Raw genomic sequence first — 18,806 nt, 5'->3', positions numbered from 1 at the left:
TGGCCATTTACCTAGTACCATACAGTGCAAAGAGCAACCACTGACATATCTGCTTAGCTCTGTCCCCCAGCCCATTTCAGGTTGTTGGTCCAAGAGTGTGACAAAAAGACGGAATCTGGGGGTCGTTTGTGGCCTACTTTTGACATCCTATACCATTCCATAAATTAGTATGTTATTAGATGGTACCAGCCCGAAATGTTTTCCCCCATGGGCGTAGCCAGGATTTATGGGGTTTTTTTTGGGGGGGGTCAGGACACTCACCTGTCACCGTCCTCCATCTGGCTCTGTCTAGCAGATTCAGAATGAAATGTCTCAACAACGGTTGTTTTAAATTACTTTTGACCCCAAGTGCTCAGAAAAATCTGTCGAAATCTTTCTACAATTTCAACTTTTAGTATTTTTTGATCATGGTATCTCCCCTGCCAGGTAAGTAATTTCTACTTTTAGTATTTATTTATTTTTATTGATCGGATTGATTGGGGAGGCAGCTGCCCCCTGTCCCTCTGGCTACACCCATGTTCCCCGCACCTGAAATAATACGTTCAGTTTATTTACTGGCAAACTGGTCCGTGATTCTTTAAACAGCACACTGTGGCCTTCGTTGCTTGCTTTTTTAAAAACAAAATTCATCCTTTTATTTTATAATAGAGATTATAAATAAATTGAAAGTGTGCATGCAGTCAACTGCATATTATACAAGCAATATCTATGTTAATAACTGTTTTCTTTGGCAGGCCAGAATCCAGCTGGACATGCAATATTTACATATCAAAATCCATTTTTGTGTGTGTGTTCAAGTCATATCGAATGCAAGTGAAAATATATATGTTTATATATATATATATTATATATATATATATATATTATTTAGTCAATATATATATATACACACACACACACACACACATATGCACACACACATGAACATATACACCTGTTCTGGTACGTTATATATACATGTGTGTATGTCTCTCTCTGTGTGTGCCTGCTCATTTCACAGCATACCCGTATAGTTGTATCCAATGTTGGTCATATCCAGAGAGGACCCATTGAAATGCATGGGCGTGACCAACTTAAGCCCATTCAGTCTAATGGACCTACTCCAACTTAGTCGGAGACAACGCAGAGTACAGAAAGAGAAATAGGCATATCTATTAAAAGTGGATCTCATCTTTTTCTGATTCAGGTGAGTCGGGCCTCGAAACGCTAAAAATATCCTGACAAGGTATTTGGGACGGCAGCTTAGGGGGCAAATGGGACTTGGGAGAAGGTGTCGGTGGCGCGCTCTTTTCAGACAGTATCTTTAAGATCTCGGCCACCTGTTTCTCCAGGACAGCCATCCTGCTGCTTAGCAGCTGAATATCTTCCTTAAGTTCGTGTTTGACCTCCTGGAGGGTAGTTTGTAAGGCCTGTTCGGGGATGGGGTAAAAGGGGTGTTTTGCATCCGCTTGGCTGGGGCTGTGCTCCAGGGGGCTCCGGTTCTCGCCAGCTTTGTCCAAACGAAGGTCACTTTTTGTGATCCCACTGTCACAAGAGTCCGTTTTCCGCAGTGGGTTTTTAGTTACGCCATTTTCCGAGTCGCCGCTCTTGGGGTCGTCAGACAACAACCCCATGGACTCTGCTTTGGTGACATTGTTCCAGTCTTCCTTCTTCTCCTCCTGCCCCGCCATGGTGTTCTTTAGCCTAAGCCACCCCTTCCCATTCCCATTTTTCATCCTCACGGGACTGGTCACCTTGAGGGATTTCTGCTCACTGTTGCCATTGGGCTTCAGCTCCATAGCATCCCTGTTGTTCTGTTTGATGACCTCATTGGTCTTCACGTAAGACAGGGATGTCTGGATGGGTGTGATCTGAGACACGGTGACCACGCTTGTGCCAGTGATGGAGGACCCATTCTGCATGGTCCGGGTCTCCACTTGGAGGCTATTCCTCTCTGGGTCGATGATGGTTGTGCCTTGGTTCCGCATCTCCTTCTGCTGCTTGAATTTCTGGAAGAGCTTTCGCACCGGGTGGTCCACGGGGATGCTCAAGGTCACTTCGTTCTTCTGACGCAGGCGCTCCTCCTCTTCTTTTTTGACATCACTGATTTTCCGGAAAATAATCTGCAAGGGACAAAAATCCAACATGTAGTAAGAAACAAACCAACAAAACAGCTTTCCTTGGTGAGCAATTTTTTTCTGAGTGGGACCAAATATCATGGGCTTAGTGTAACTTTCCCAGCCTGATGTCCTTCCAGATGTTGTTGGACTCCAATTCCCATTAGCCCCAGCCAGCAATGGTCAGGGATGATGGGAGTTATAGTCCAAAAAGGCACTAGGTTGGCAAAAGCTGGTTTAGTGGGAGAAATGCCTCCTTGTTTCTTCTTTGGTATTTTCTCTGCAAGTGAATACATGGGTGGTTGACCAAGGCAAGCTGTCAATGGTGGAGACAGATATCCAAATTCATTTTATCCATTGTTTGCTCCTGTCTCCAACCATCCATATGTTGTGCTACAATATTTCCTTACAAGGATATCTGTGGCTCCCTAGATCTTTGTTTGCCTTTCTTTATTTGAAGGAATTATGTTCTGCTTAACTGCAATGGTCCCTAAATGGTTTGAAAGATGAAATAAATATAAATATAAATCAATTAAAACCATTAAATGAAATTAAAATTAGAATGCTTGCTTGAATAATAATAACCATAAAATCTTCATCAGGTTCCAGGTGTCCAGTAGTGAGTGACCCTGTTTGACCCCAACTGGAAGGGAGTACCATAAAATTGTGCCCACAATATTGAATAAACAGCTAAGAGGGGGTATGAACTGTGTATCTGAGCCATTTGAGACCAAAGACAGTGATTTCCCTCAAGGGCCTTCATGATCAGGCAAGGATATAAGTGATCAGGTGGTCCTTGAGGTATCCTGGAACCAAATTGTAAATGACCTTGTAAATTAATGCTATAACATTGAACCTGACCCAGGTAAGGTAAAAGGTAAAGGACCCCTGGATGGTTAAGTCCAGTCAAAGGCGACTATGGGATTGCGGCGCCCATCTCGCTTTCAGGCTGAGGGAGCCGGCGTTTGTCCGCAGACAGCTTCCGAGCCATGACTAAACCACTTCTGGTGCAACGGAACACTGTGACAGAAGCCAGAGCACACAGAAACGCCGTTTACCGGCCCGCCACAGTGGTACCTATTTATATACTCGCACTGGTGTGCTTTCGAACTGCTAGGTTGGCAGGAGCTGGAACAGAGCAACGGGAGCTCACTCTGTCGTGGGGATTCAAACTGCTGACCTTCTGATCGGCAAGTCCAAGAGGCTCAATGGTTTAGACCACAACACCACCCGCATCCCACCTGACCCAGGAGCCTATGGGCAGCCAGTGCAGGGTTTAAAACACTGGAGTTCTGTGCTGGTGATAATCTGTTCCCTTAAACAGTATAGCCGCGGCATTTTGCAACACGTGGAGCTCCCAAGTCCAGGCCAAAGTCCAGGTGCCCCACATAGTGTTACGAAAAAGGAGCATTGCAGCAGAGCTGAACAAAAGGCTTTAATATGGCTTAATATCAACATATGGTAGCAGACGCTGCTGGTTATCTGATCCATGGGAATCAGCATGAGAGGTGAGAGGTTGATGGATCGTGTGCCATCCTCTGCACCAAGGGAAGAAGATAACGTCTGATAAGCTGATCAGCTGAACACCAAGAGGGGGTGTTTTCCAAGCAACGGAGCCCCAAAAAGGTATGAAAAATATCGGGCTAAAAGTGTGAATGCAGATTGATTTATTCTCTGGTTCACAAGAGAGCTGCGTTTGGAAAAACAGCTCTGAGAGCCTAGCCTTGCATACCAGGCATATTTGCGGTGAGATAACGAAGAGGTATGCACAGTTGCTAAGCAACGACAGTCAGGACAGAGGAAAACTACTGACACCTGGGGCTGGCTCAGTCAGAGCCGGGAAAGCGAAAGTTGTTTTGACTGTGAGACAGCTTGCAGATTGCCTGCCTGAGAGAGAGGCAGAAAGACAGCTCAAAAGGAGCTTTTGGGATTTTACTAGCTCGAGGGTGAAGAGCTGAGACTTGGATTCAAAATGGATCCCAAGAAGGGGGGAGCCTTGCCTTACCCGCCTCCCCTGACTAATGACAATTATTCATCTTGGTCTGTAAAGATGAAGGCCCTGCTGCAGAATCAGAGGATTTTTGGGGTGATTGAGAACCCCATCCCTCAAGCACCAACCCGAGGTTGGGAATCACAGAATGTGAAGGCCAGGACGGCTATAATTCTGTGTGTCTCGGATGATCAACTTGTGCATATTCAGGATTTGGAATATGTGCGTGAGATTTGGGAAACGCTGCGTAGAACACACCAGAGAGATGCTGGCTCTTCAGCGTTGTTGTATTTTGAGAAGCTGACCAATCTGAGGCTTGCGCCTGATGGAGATGTTCAAGCGCACCTGACGGAGATGAAATATCTGCGCCAGCAGATGGTGGAACGCAATTTCCGTCTGCAGGAGGAAGTGTTTTGCTTCATGATGATCAACAGCCTAAATCGGACTTACAAAACCGTTGCCAGTCAGCTTGGTTCCCTCCCCGCTCACGATTTGACCGCGGAAAGGGTGTGTGCCGTTGTTTTGAATGAACACGACAGGCTTGCTGCACTGGAGGTGAAGGACAGGGGGAGGGAAGAACGGAGTTCTAATTCCCCCACTGATGTTGCTACTGGAGAGGATGCTGTAGTTTTGAACGTTGTCCGATGCTACAATTGTGGACAGGCTGGGCATCTTCAGCGGAACTGCAAGAAGCCACGCCAGCCGAAAGGAGCGAAGGGCCGCTCAGCAAAGCCTGAGGCGTCAGGCAAAGGTCATACCAAGCCTTCGGTGAGACCTGGAAAGGCTTTGATGGCGAAAGGAACCACGCCAGGTGTTGGGAACTCATTTGTTATTGACACTGGAGCCACCGTCCATATGTCCCCACACAGAGAACTCTTTTCAACGTTTAAGAAGCAAAGCTTCGCTGTGAAACAGGCCAACGGTCAGGAGCTGGAAGCGACCGGTGTAGGGACTGTCTATCTTAAGAGTCTGAACTTGACAATAAACAATGTTTATTTGGTTCCTGAATTGAAGTTCAATCTGCTGAGTGTTTCGCAGATTGCAAAGAAAGGACTGAGATTGTCCTACGATGCTGAGAGCTGCAAGATCTACAAAGATGGAGAGTTATTTCTTTCGGCCGGAGAGAAGGATGGACTATATTTGTTGGACTTTGACCAAAGTGATTACATGGAATGTAATTCTGAGTCTAACATGATTTCTCTTGCAGGTGTGACCAAAACAAACGCCAAGAAGGTGGCCAGGGTCGACAGAGCGTTTCAGCGGGTGTATGCTGATGTGATTGGTCCTCTAGAACCATCTAGAGGCAAAGCAAGATTTTATCTTGTGTGTGTGGATCATTTCTCTAACTATGTCTGGGTTTATGTGTTGAGAAAGCCACAGGAAGCCTTGGAGAGGTTTCAGGAGTTTTGTGACAAAGTTAAGAGTATGCATGATGCTAACATTGATTGTCTATTCACAGATGAGAAGCAGATTTTTCTTTTACAGGATTTCCAGAGTTTTCTGCAGAAGAAAGGAATAAGACACAAAGTTGCTGTTTCAGCGGAAGCGTGGAACAGGGGTGTCTGTGTACGGATGAACAAAGAATTGCAAAAGGGGATGAATGCGCAATTGCTTAGTTCACATCTGCCACATGAGTACTGGGCCGAGTCTCTAATGTCGTATTGTTATACGAAAGTGAGAAAGGTTTCAAAAGAGTTGGGAAGTTCTCCTTTTGAGAAACTGTTCCAGAGAAAACCTTCTGTTGCCCATTTCAAGGTTTTTGGGTCTCATGTGAGGACAGAAGCTCCAGGTGGAGTAAAGAATGCCAGAGGCATTTTTGTGGGATATGAAAAGGGTCTCTACAGAGTAATTTTGTCTGAATCTGGTCAGGTGATTCTCACAAAATTTCTAGAGAGTGCTCCTGAAAAGGAGAGAGTGATAGTACACACATTTCCCACAGAGGACGATTCAGATGATGATGATGATTTCACAGAGTACAGTGGTACTGAGAGCGACAGTGATAGCTCAGAGAGCTCTGTTGTCACAGTCATTGAGAGGAAATCTCACACAATGGATAGACCTTCACAGGTGAAGGTTGAACCACTGTTTACTGTTGGAACTGGTTCTCCTAAGAGTCCTGAGACAGAACCAGTGAGCAGAGAGGATCAGCACCTCTTACGCAGGTCTGAGAGAGTCACAAAGGGTGAACCACCCAAAAGGTACTCAGAAGAGTATGCTAACTTAGCTGTTACATGTGTTGCTGTTGTAAACAACCGAGGACAGGTTGGAGCTGTGTCTAAGTCAGAGACAAAGACACAACAGAGAGTTGCTAGCCAAGGTAATGCAGATGCACTCATTCCTTGGAAACCAGACAACCAGAGAGGTACACTGGGGAAACCAGTGGCGGGTAGTTCCAAGGGTGGAACTGAAACAACAGGGGAGTGTTATGTGTATAACAACTGTTTGTTTTCTTCTCTGGATCACGCTTTGCTTGCCGCAACATGCATTGATTCTTTTGGGGGAGGTTGTTACGAAAAAGGAGCAATGCTGCTGAGTGCTCCAGATGGCTGGAAAGCCAAACAGGATGTTGATGTTATGGGACTGTACCGTGGGAAGAAGGGACAGTCTATTATGTGCACTGAGCACCGGATGTTAGCTCAGAGTGTCACATGACCCTGTACCAGAAGTACATGGGTGGAGTTTTTCTCTCTCTGGCTGCTGATGTGAGAGGGTGCAGACACGTTTCTCTGCACTACTGGAAAGACAGAAATAAAGGCATGTAAAGACATTTCTGTCTGTCTCTCTCCCCTCCCTGGGAGTGAGGGAGGAGGGATGGTTGTGTTCTTCTCACGTTGAGGAGAATCGGCCGATAGAGACCTCGCCTTGTCTTGCCGGGAGTCGCTGACGGGGAGGTCAACATGGAATCAAAGCCGGGCACCTGGAGAGTGCCAAATTCCTCTGACTGACAAGGCTTGATTCAACACATAGAGCATATTGTAACAACCAAGTCTTGAGGTTTCCATTTCCCATGGGCCCCAGCTGGCATGGCCAATGCTTAGGGATAATAGGAGTCCAGCAACACAGACCTGTTCTTGTTGGAGAGTATCAAGTTAAGAAGGAAGTGCGTTGACATCTGTTGATGTGTATTATGATAATCCTTGAGCATGACACACAATCAACCTGTTTGTAGCGCTTCCAACAGTGGCAAGCTGATGTGGCTGCAGATTATGCAAGGAAGAAACAGAATCCCCACACCTGGTTCAATGTGCCTTTATGTGGAAGCAATTCCTAGGTATAGGTGAATCTGTTGATTTTGGTTTCTCATTTTTCCAACCTTAAGTCCAGTTCTCCGCATCAGTTTACATTTTCTTTTTTAAGCCTTCAGGAAAATTCACCAACATTTTAGTGCAAATTTCTTCCCATGCACCTGTTTCTGAATGCAATTTTCTCCTAAAATACGCATTTTTTTTTGCAAAGTTCCCCACAATACACACAATCACACCCAATAAAATAATATAATGCATGATTGCTGCATGCTATTTTCACTAAGATATGTATTCTACCTTAGTGTATGCATCTCGAACACATGACTTGGCTGGAAAACTGCATGACAAAATTTGGAAGAAATGAAAATTTCAAAGGATGGCTGTGTTTTAGTTCTGATGGTGTTCTCCGATCCCATTCTAACTACTCAGGGGTTCAGGGCAAACGAGTCATCACCCAGTTCCTCGCCTCTTTTGGAGCCAGCAACCAGAAGTTTCTGCCTGTTCTATGAAACTGTAGTTTGTCGCAGGCAAGGCTGGTTTCGATGGCGACTGGGCGGGGGTGCTGGGGGAATTTGACACACTGAAAGTTAATCTAGGAAATCAACTCCGTGATCAAAGCTCCCCTTGGCTTCATTGAAATGCACCACACATAAGCCTTTTTCCAACTACAGTAAGGACACGGGTGATGGCCTGGAGTTAACGCAGCTACTTAGCATAATTTAGAACCACAACATGTTTATTAGTAATGAGTTGAAACAGCAAAAAGTGTGCAGGGTGTGGGTGTGTGCATCTATGGCAGGGGGGAACAGGCTGGTGCTTTTATCTCCCTGCTATGACCCAAATAGAGTGTGCATAGATCTTCAATTAAGAACTGTTCTTGCTTTCATTTGGCTGTCATAGTCTACAACGAAAGCTGCAGGGGATGGCAAATAATATTTTTAATTATACGTGTCACGCCGCTCCTGCTGCCAGCTGGGGTTTGGGGCCCTTTGCAAAAAAAAAAATTAATAATATTAATATACTCAGCGAACCCTGCACAACCAGAAAAAAAGAATAAAATCATGTTTAAAATATTAAAGCGTGTTTTTAAGGCAAAGAGGGTATGTAAAGGAACATATGCTAAAAAGAGGCAACAGTTCTTGGAGAACAATAATGGCAAGGAATGTTTGGTGCTGAGCATGCAGCAGCTGTGAAAAAGGAGAATTCCATGCTAGGAATCTTTAGGAAAGGAACTGAATGCAGACTGCCAATATCCTCCTCAAAAGATTCCATCAATGGTGTCTCTGAAAAATTTGTACACATCACTTGTGAAGACATGCAAAGTAATGCCAGTGTGCTGGAAGAAGCAAATATCACCAGTGTCGAAGCGATGATTCTTCAACATCAGCTTCGTTGGACTGGTCATGTTGTACGGATGCCTGATTATCGTCTTCCAAAGCAACTACTCTATTCCAAACTTAAAAATGGAAAGTGTAATGCTGGTGGTCAACAAAAGAGGTTTAAAGACTCTCTCAAGGGAAATCTAAAAAAATGTAGAATAAAAACACAAACAACTGGGAAACGCTGGCCTACGAGCCCTCCAGTTGGACACCTTTGCCAAAGGTGTCATGGGCTTTGAAGACACTTGAACTCAGGATGCAAGGGAGAAATGTGCTAAGAGGACGGCACGCTTAGCAAACCTTCACCATGATCAACTCCCACCCGGAAACCAATGTCCCCACTGTGGAAGGACATGTGGATCCAGAATTGGCCTCCACAGTCACTTATGGACTCATTGTTAAGACTGTGTTCATGGAAGACAATCTTACTTGGCTACGAGGGATCGCCAAAGAGGGAGGAGGAGGAGGAGGAGGAAGAAATGCATAAAATTCTGCATGGAATGGGGACAGTGAGTAGAGAAACTATTTTTTCTCCCTCTCTCACAACAACACAGAACTCAGGGACATCTAGTGAAACTGAGTGTCGGAAGATTCAGGACAGGCAACAGATAGGACTTCTTCACACAGTACATAGTTAAACTGTGGAACTCATTCCCACAAGATGCAGTGATGGCCACCAACTTGGATGGTTTAAAAAGAGGACTAGATGAATCCATGCAGGACAATGGCGATGTTCTACTTTTACTGCTGGAGGCTTATGAAAACCAGTTGCTGGAAACCACAGGAGGGGAGACTTGCTCTTGTGCTCGGGTCCTGCTTGTGGGTGTCTGGTCAGCCATTGTGAGAAGGGGAAGATGCAGTAGATGGGCCACTGGCCTGATCCTGCAGGCTCTTCTTTTGCTCACCCCTCCTACTTTCTGCAAAATGGTGATGAACATTACATTGAATAGGCTGATTTCCTTGTGCATAAGAATAAGGGACTGAGCTATGAAACAGGAACGTGTGCAGAGGAGGGCGACCAAGATGATCAAGGGTCTGGTTGGCCACTGTGAGAACAGGATGCTGGAATAGATGGGTCATTGGCCTGATCCAGCAGGCTCTTATATTCTTATGAGATCAGAAGAGGCATATGCTCTACTATATTTCCTTGACTTCTCTGTAGGCTACACGTGCTTGACTACTGAGCTATTGTCCCTCGTGAGACCTTATATAAAGGTAAAGGGACCCCTGACAATTAGGTCCAGTCGTGACCCACTCTGGGGTTGCGGTGCTCATCTCGCTTTATTGGCTGAGGGAGCCGGCGTACAGCTTCCGGGTCATGTGGCCAGCATGACTAAGCCGCTTCTGGCAAACCAGAGCAGCACACGGAAATGCCGTTTACCTTCCTGCCGGAGTGGTACCTATTTATCTACTTGCACTTTGATGTGCTTTCGAACTGCTAGGTTGGCAGGAGCAGGGACCGGGCGACGGGAGCTCACCCCGTGGCGGGAATTCGAACCGTTGACCTTCTGATCGGCAAGTCCTAGGCTCTGTGGTTTAACCCACAGTGCCACCCGCGTCCCTGAGACCTTATATACCATTTTTTTCGCCCTATAGGACGCACCAGTCCATAGGACGCACCTAGTTTTTTTGGGGGGAAATCAAGGGGAAAAAAATTATTTCCCCCCCAGGTTTGCGCAGCCATCCCCAAGCTAGAAGAGGGAGACGGAGTGCTCCGTCTCCCTCTTCTGCCTTCAGGGACAGCCTCTCTAGCCTCTGTGGGGCAGCGGCTTACCCCGCTGTCCCCCGAGTTTGTGGGGCTGGCGGGGGGGGGAGAAGCAAGCTTGCTTCTCCCCCCCCGCCAGCCTCCAGATCAGGTCGGGGAATAACGGGGTGGCGGCGCTCTGCCTCCCCGCTATCCCCCGAGGTTGTGGGGCTGGCGGGGGGGGGGGGAGAAGCACGCTTGCCTCCTGCCCTCCCCCGCCATCCTCCAGATCAGGTCGAGGAATAGTGGGGTGGCAGCGCTCCGCCTCCCCGCTATCCCCCGAGCTTTTGGGCTGCAGGCTGCTGCCCGCAAGCCTTGCGAGCCTGCGAGACCTCCCGCCGGGCTTGCAAGACTTGCGGATAGCTTCCTGAAGCCTGCATTCGCCCCATAGGACGCACACACATTTCCCCTTCATTTTTGGAGGGGGAAAAGTGCATCCTATAGGGCGAAAAATACGGTACTCACCCCTTATATAAACAGTTGATCACTAAGCTCTGAAGACACCATCTCATCAGGACTTCCATTCCATACGATGCAGAAATTGGGTCTTTAGAACTTTTCCTTTGGAAATCCCTTTACAGATGGGACAGGCATCCTCTCTATTTTTATTTTTTTATTTTTTTGGCACTTATTGAACAAGAGGAAATTTTTATGCCTGTATTAGACTTGGCATTGTTTTAATGGATGTCTTTATCATTGCGGTTTTCATGATTTTATTGTTAATTGCTTTGGGATGCTTCGTGGGAAGCGCTTCATTAATGAAATGAAATAAATAAACGTTGCACCTGCGATCTATCTGTTCGGCAGACGTTTGGCTGTACACTGCAAAATTCCAGTGACAAGTCTAATTCCAATGCGCAGATTGTTGCTGCAGCAGACTTAAATTAGATCTTGGCGTAGGGCATGCAGATTCCAACAGTATCTACCATATGCACACATACATAAATAAATATCTCAGTTAAAGATAGCATACGCAGAAGATAGGATTTATGTGCAAACAGGAAATGTGTGTGAGTTCCATGGTGAGGCTCTTGAAAGCCATCACAGGAGTGCCGCCCCGTGGAAACATTTCATGGGGAACGCACTATTCAGAAGAAGGATCAGAGAACAAGAAGGCAGATTCCTATTGGATCTTATTCCCAGACTTATCTCTGGAAAACAATTCCCACTAAAATAATTTTCCATGTTAATATTCCCCATGAACTGACACTGGTTTCAAGGTCATTTCCAGTATTATAAGTCCTTGATATGCCTGTTTCTCCTGAATAGGAAGTCCATCACTTGTAACTCACTCTATGTGGGGCTGCTCTTGAGACTGACCCAGAAACTCCAGTGGGTGCAGAATGCCGCATGAGATTCCTTACGGGGTCCTTGCCACAGGATCACATTCACCCAGTGCTATACCAGCTGCACTGGCTCCCGGTGGAGTACAGGATCAGGTTTAAGGTGCTGGTTTTAACCTTTAAAGCCCTATACAGCCTAGGACCCACGTACCTACGGGACCGCCTCTCCTGGTATGTCCCACGGAGGACCTTATGGTCTTCAAATAAAAACATCTTGGAGATCCCGGGCCACAGGGAGGTTAGGCTGGCCTCAACCAGAGCCAGGGCTTTTTCGGCTGTGGCCCCGATCTGGTGGAACGCTCTGTCCTTTACCTTTACCTTTTTCTTTTTTTTACCATGGATCTAATTTGAGGGGTAGGGGGGTGGAAAACAAATTATTTAGTTTTTCCTTTTGCTTGCAGAAAAAAAATGCAATTATGTTCTTCTAATATGAGTAGTTTTTCAGCCCCTCTTTATGCAATCTGTTGAATATAAGAAGAGCCCAGAAACCTCTTTTCACACGGTCTGACCAAATGGCAAGCGGGACACGAAGAGTTTCCCCACTTTTGATTCCTAGCCATGGAATACAGATGTTGTTGGTTTTTTTATTATTATTAAATGGAAAAAAGTGGTTTATGTTTATGGTCAAACTGATGCAACCTATATTAAGGTAAAGGTAAAGGGACCCCTGACCATTAGGTCTAGTCGTGGCCGACTCTGGGGTTGCGGCGCTCATCTTGCTTTATTGGCCGAGGGAGCCGGCGTACAGCTTCCGGATCATGTGGCCAGCATGACTAAGCCGCTTCTGGCGAACCAGAGCAGTGCACGGAAACGTCGTTTACCTTCCTGCCAGAGTGGTACCTATTTATCTACTTGTACTTTGACGTGCTTTTGAACTGCTAAGTTGGTAGGAGCAGGGACTGAGCAACGGGAGCTCACCCCGTCGCGCGGATTCGAACCACCGACCTTCTGATCGGCAAGCCCTAGGCTCTGTGGTTTAACCCACAGCGCCACCCCGTGCGCTGCTCTGGTTCACCAGAAGCGGCTTAGTCATGCTGGCCACATGACCCGGAAGCTGTACGCTGGCTCCCTCGGCCAACAAAGCAACCTATATTACTGGTGTAAAATTAATGTTAAAGGAGAGGAACGGAAAGGAAACAAGCTTCTCTCCACAAGTTGATATTTCATATGCAGACTTTCCAAATGTTTGAAATTGCAATGGAATTTCACTTTGTCTAAAATGGACATCCAACCAAACGAAAGGGCAACAGTCCCCAAGCCCATAAGTGTATCTGCTCCATGGGAAATTAGACGAGATTTCTCTTACAAGATAAAGAAAAGAATCCTAATAATAGAACAAGCTCCCGTTGTTGTTCCTTTGGCCTCCTTGAGATTACAGGCTCCCACACAGAGAGAAACATTTCAAAACGAGGAGACCAGAGTTAAAAGTTAAGCCCCAAAGGACGAGGGCGGCAGAGAACTAAATTAATTGCTGCATAAGACACCTTCTCAAGGGAAATGGGGAAAAACTCCACTGTATGGCAAGATCAACAGTCATTAATGTGATGGGAATTTGCTGTCAGGATTTGTTTCCCGTGGGTGGGGGTCAAAGAAGGGGGGGTCCTTTGTCGCAGGTTTGTGTGTTAAGAAGAAGGGTTGCCGCTGAGGTCCTGTCCTCCCAAATGGCTTAGGTTTAAGGGTTATTTGGGGGATGGTTAGAAAGCGGCTTGGGGTGAGGAAGGGAGAAGGAGGTTGTCGGTGCGACAAGCGAAGGTTAAGTAAAAGTTAACCGGTTGTCAGCCTTGGAAAACTGAGGAGGTTTCTTTATCTATAACGCAGGGGTGGTGAAGATAGCAGTAATGTGAGATGCTCTGCAGCCTTTATCCTAACCCCAATCTTTCTCACACGGTTCCTCTAAGGTAATGAAAGGTAATTCAGTCCTGGACATTAGCCCAACCCCAACACTAGTCTCATTTCACACAGAGCCTGCACCAGCCAAACGAGCAACTTGCGCACAGAAGTCAGTTTTGTCAAGTGAAGCAGTTCTGGCATCAAGGCGGAAAACAGTGGTACCTCGAGTTAAAAACTTAATTCATTCTGGAGGTCTGTTCTTAACCTGAAACTGTTCTTAACCTGAAGCACCACTTTAGCTAATGGAGCCTCCCACTGCTGCCACCGCACGATTTCTGTTCTCATCCTGAAGCAAAGTTCTTAACCCAAGGTACTATTTCCGGGTTAGCAGAGTCTGTAACCTGAAGCGTCTGTAACCTGAAGCGTCTGTAACCCAAGGTACCACTGTACTCCCAGATAGCCAGCTGGGTTCCTACATCCAGAGCGCTTCTTCATCTACCATCTCACCCCATTCTTAAGATCTCATGAAGGACCACATTCCCTTGCGGGGAACTTTCCGGGGGCCACATTCCATTGGTGGATGGGACCAGGTGCAAGAGGGGATGGGCTACCTTTCAGGCAAGGATTCTCACCTCCCTAAAGTGGCCTAGCTAGCACTCAGCTGTCTCGAGAGACAATGGAGCGCACCTCCAAGGGTGAATTCAAACCACTGTAGAATCACAGCACCTGCTGTGGCTGCAGAGACCAGTAACTCATAACAGATGCTTCCTGCAATGGTTTTTGGCTGCGTCAGCAGCAACCTCCCCAGGGCAATGTGTATGTATTTGGATTTGATATCCCACTTTATCACTACCCGAAGGAGTCTCAAAGCGGCTAACATTCTCCTTTCCCTTCCTCCCTCTCAACAAACACTCTGTGAGGTGAGTGGGGCTGAGAGACTTCAGAGAAGTGTGACTGGCCCAAGGTCACCCAGCAGCTGCATGTGGAGGAGCGGGGAAGCGAACCCGGTTCACCAGATTACGAGTCCAGCGCTCTTAACCATTACACCACACTGGCTCTTGGAGGTATGGAGGTCTTGCCTCCTCAAAGAGCATCTGGCATCCTTTTGGAGGAAATGGAGTATGCCTCTGGGGGTGAAGTCAAACCACTGTGTTAGCTGCACTGAAGCGACCTCTCCCAGATGCAAGCCTGGACAGTGTGTATGGAGGTCTTGGGCTGCCCAGATGACAAGACCCCCCCCCCCTTGGCCTCACTGATGTGGTCCAATGGAGAACAAGATGTTGGGTACCTTAGAAGTGCTGCCTGCAGGTTATTTGAACAACAACACCTCTTTTATTTTCCTGTATTGAATTTCACCCCCCCCCCCCTTTAGTTCATATAATTAAATCTGATTTGGGGGAGATGTGTCTGCTGAAAAACTGCAAGTTGAGAACCCCCCAAGCTCCAATTAGGTTTGAAAACATCAAATGCATTAAATGAAACAGCATATTGAGATGAGTCTCTCTCTCCCCCACCCTTCCCCTTTTCCGTTTTGCAAATGGGACACAGACTTGGTTGAACAAAAGTAAGTAATCCTCATTACATAACACAGACTATAAATATTCCACACCCATCAAAAGTGAGCAAGCAGAATTGTTCAAAGGGGCCGGGGCATTTCGGTTGCCCAAATGTAGCAACTATAGAGCATCATATGTTACATAAAATTATTTACAAAATGCAGGCAGAAAACTGCCAGGAACTGGATTAAGTAATGATAAGGGGATTTCAAAGCTTCCAGTCAAAGTTGTCCGGAGGGGCAGAAAGGCAGAAGGGAAGCTGTGGGTTACTCAAGGCTATTTTGCCTAATGTGCAGGGCGATCCTTTCTACGAGGAAGCAAGCCCCATTAAATCCAGTGGGTGCTTGCTCCCAGGTAAATGGGCACAGCACAGCAGCCTCAGACTGCAACGTTGTACTTAAAAATATACTGCATTTTTTTCTGTGTATAACATGCCCCCTCCCCCGTGTATAAGACGGACTCCAAATTAAGAAAATGGGGGGTGATTGCCCAGAGTTGTTGAGCTGCAAATCGCAAATGGCGCCACAGCCACCAATTGTCTGCCCGCTCACCACCAGCAGCCGCCAATCACCCACCCTAATGCCGCAGCGGCAGCCAATCAACAGCAGGGCTTCCCACAGCCAATGATAATTATTATTATTATTATTTATTATTTATACCCCGCCCATCTGGCTGGGCTTCCCCAGCCACTCTGGGCGGCTTCCAACAAAATATTAAAATACAGTAATGCATCAAACATTAAAAGCTTCCCTAAAAAGGGCTGCCTTCAGATGTCTTCTAAAAGTCTGGTAGTTGTTCTTCTCTTTGACATCTGGTGGGAGGGTGTTCCACAGGGCAAGTGCCACTACCGAGAAGGCCCTCTGCCTGGTTCCCTGTACCTTGGCTTCTTGCAGTGAGGGAACCACCAGAAGGTCCAGGCACTGGACCTCAATGTCCGGGCAGAATGATGGGGGTGGAGACACTCCTTCAGATATACTGGACCAAGGCCAATCATCCACCGCCAACCAATTGCCGCAGCAACAGCCAATCAACAGCAGCCCTTGCCCGTAGCCACCAATCACTAGCACAATCACTGCTGACAATCTCCTGCTCGCGGATGCAACCAATTGCTGCCGCCCCCCGCACTATCTGTCTCCCTCGAGAAGCAGTTGACTCTCCCTCATTGGAGGATTTTAAGCATTGCTGCATTGCGAGGATTTGGACTAGATTTACCTCCAACTCCCTTCTATGATTCTACGTCATATGTGAATGAAAGTGAAGAACTCCATGCTTCTTCCATGCAACCGAGAGAGTTGATACCATCGACCACAACATCCTTCTGGACTGTCTAGAGGGGCTGGGAGCTGGGGGCACTGTCATAAAGTGGTTCCGCTCCTTCCTCCTGGGCTGTGTCCAGAAAGTGTTGTTGGGGGATGAGTGTTCAGACCCCAGGGCTCTCACTTGTGGGGTGTCTCAGGGTTCCGTCCTCTCCCCCATGCTTTTTAACATCTACATGCAGCCGCTGGGAGAGATCATCAGGGGGTTTGGGCTGGGTGTTCATCAATATGTGGATGATACCCAGCTCTACCTCTCTTTCAAATCAGAACCAGTGAAGGAGGTGAAGGTCCTGTGTGAGTGTCTGGAGGTGGTTGGAGGATGGATGGTGGCTAACAGATTGAAGTTGAATCCTGACAAGACAGAAGTACTGTTTTGGGGGTACAGAAGGCGGGCGGGTGTGGAGGACTCCCTGGTCCTGAATGGGGTAACTGTGCCCATGAAGGACCAGGTGTGCAGCCTGGGAGTCATTTTGGACTCACAGCTGTCCATGGAGGCACAGTTCAATTCTGTGTCCAGGGCAGCTGTTTACCAGCTCCACCTGGTACACAGGCTGAGACCCTACCTGCCCGTGGACTGTCTTGCCAGAGTGCTGCATGATCTGGTTATCTCTTGCTCGGACTACTGCAAATGCGCTCTATGTGGGGCTACCTTTGAAGGTGACCCAGAAACTACAACTAATCCAGAATGCGGCAGCTAGACTGGTGACTGGGAGCGGCCGCCGAGACCACATAACACTGGTCTTGAAAGATCCCAGTACGTTTCCAAGCACAATTTAAAGTGTTGGTGCTGACCTTTAAAGCCCTAAACAGCCTCGGTCCAGTATACCTGAAGGAGCGTCTCCACCCCCATTTTTCTGCCCAGACACTGAGGTCTAGCACCGAGGACCTTCTGGCGGTTCCCTCGCTGTGAGAAGCCAAGGTACAGGGAACCAGGCAGAGGGCCTTCTCGGTAATGGCACCCGCCCTGTGGAACGCCCTCCCACCAGATGTCAAAGAGAAGAACAACTACCAAACTTTTAGAAGACATGTGAAGGCAGCCCTCTTTAGGGAAGCTTTTAATGTTTAACAGACCACTGTATTTTAATACTCTGTGGGAAGCTGCCCAGAGTGGCTGGGGAAACCCAGCCAGATGGGCAGGGTATAAATAATAAATTCTATTCTATTCTATTCTATTCTATTCTATTCTATTCTATTCTATTCTATTCTATTCTATTATGTGCCCAATGAGCTCTGAACTGAGACATGGCACATTTAAGCTTCATGCTCAGGAACACACACACCTGTGCTCAAAGCTCTTTTCTCCCTTATTGGAGAAACAGCAACAGCTCAGGTCAGGTCTTCCCCTCCACACAGGTCAAGTGGCTTTCCTGAATTTCTAAGTTTCTATATGGTATCGATGTTATTGTGTGCTGCCTTCACATGGAATAGGATTGGCTTCTAGAAGCTCACATTCCACAGTAGAATTAGTGGAGGAAATGAGTCTAATGATGGCATGACGGCTTGCGCTGTAAGATTCTTAGTTGTTCTTGTTTTTAATTCTTGTTTATTTATCATTTTTGCACAAGATTCAGTTTCAGTGGTATTACAGACTTGTGAAAATTAGGGAACTGTTGAGAAATTCACTGGGCAATGCTGGAAATGCTGAGCGAAGGATTTAAATTTTATACACAGCCAGTGGCACTGCAAGATCACAAAGGACTAAAAATAAGAAGTGTCTGTTGAGGAACGGCTGAAGAAGGTTGGCAAAGCTCCGCTGAGGTGTCAACTGCCTGCTGTTGCACAGGCAAAGGAGAACGGCTGAGTCATTCGTGAAATATGCAGAGAACCGCAGAATTGTAGAGTTGGAAGGGATCCTGAGGGTCATCTAGTCCAACCCCCTGAAATGCAGGAATCTCAGCTAAAGCATCCATGACAGATGGCCATCCAACCTCTGTTTAGAAACCTCCAAGGAAGGAGACTCCAGCACCTCTCATGGGAGTCTGTTCCACTGCCAAACAGCTCTTTTTGCTAAACAGCTCTGTCATAAAGTTTTTCCGACTATTCAGTCGGAATCTCCTTTCTTGTAACTTGAAGTCATTGGTTCAAGTCCTACCCTCCAGAGCAGGAAAAAACATGCTTGCTCCTTCTTCCATGTGACAGTCCTTCAGATATTTGAAGAGGGCTACCATATCTCCTCTCAGTCTCTTCTTTTCCAGGCTAAACATGCCCAGCTCCTTCAACTATTCCTCATAAGGCTTGGTTTCCAGACCCTTGATCATCTTGGTCGCCCTCCTCTGCAACGTCTTCCAACTTTTCAATATCCTTCTT

General features: G+C 46.9%; 1 protein-coding gene across 1 annotated transcript in view; it reads right to left on the bottom strand.

Annotated features, from left to right (window-relative positions):
* Positions 1 to 643: 643 nt before the first annotated feature.
* The window catches only part of KCNH5 (potassium voltage-gated channel subfamily H member 5), a 196,143-nt gene continuing 177,980 nt past the window's right edge, over positions 644 to 18,806 (bottom strand). The window contains exon 11 of the mRNA XM_083611785.1: positions 644 to 2,102. Coding sequence (XP_083467911.1) covers positions 1,155 to 2,102 — 948 coding nt within the window. The 3' untranslated portion in view covers positions 644 to 1,154. The remainder of the gene's footprint in view (positions 2,103 to 18,806) is intronic.

This window comes from Podarcis filfolensis, assembly GCF_964270895.1.
Source record: "Podarcis filfolensis genome assembly, chromosome: 1".
NCBI lineage: Eukaryota > Metazoa > Chordata > Lepidosauria > Squamata > Lacertidae > Podarcis > Podarcis filfolensis.
This window is presented reverse-complemented; position numbering and strand designations above follow the sequence as displayed.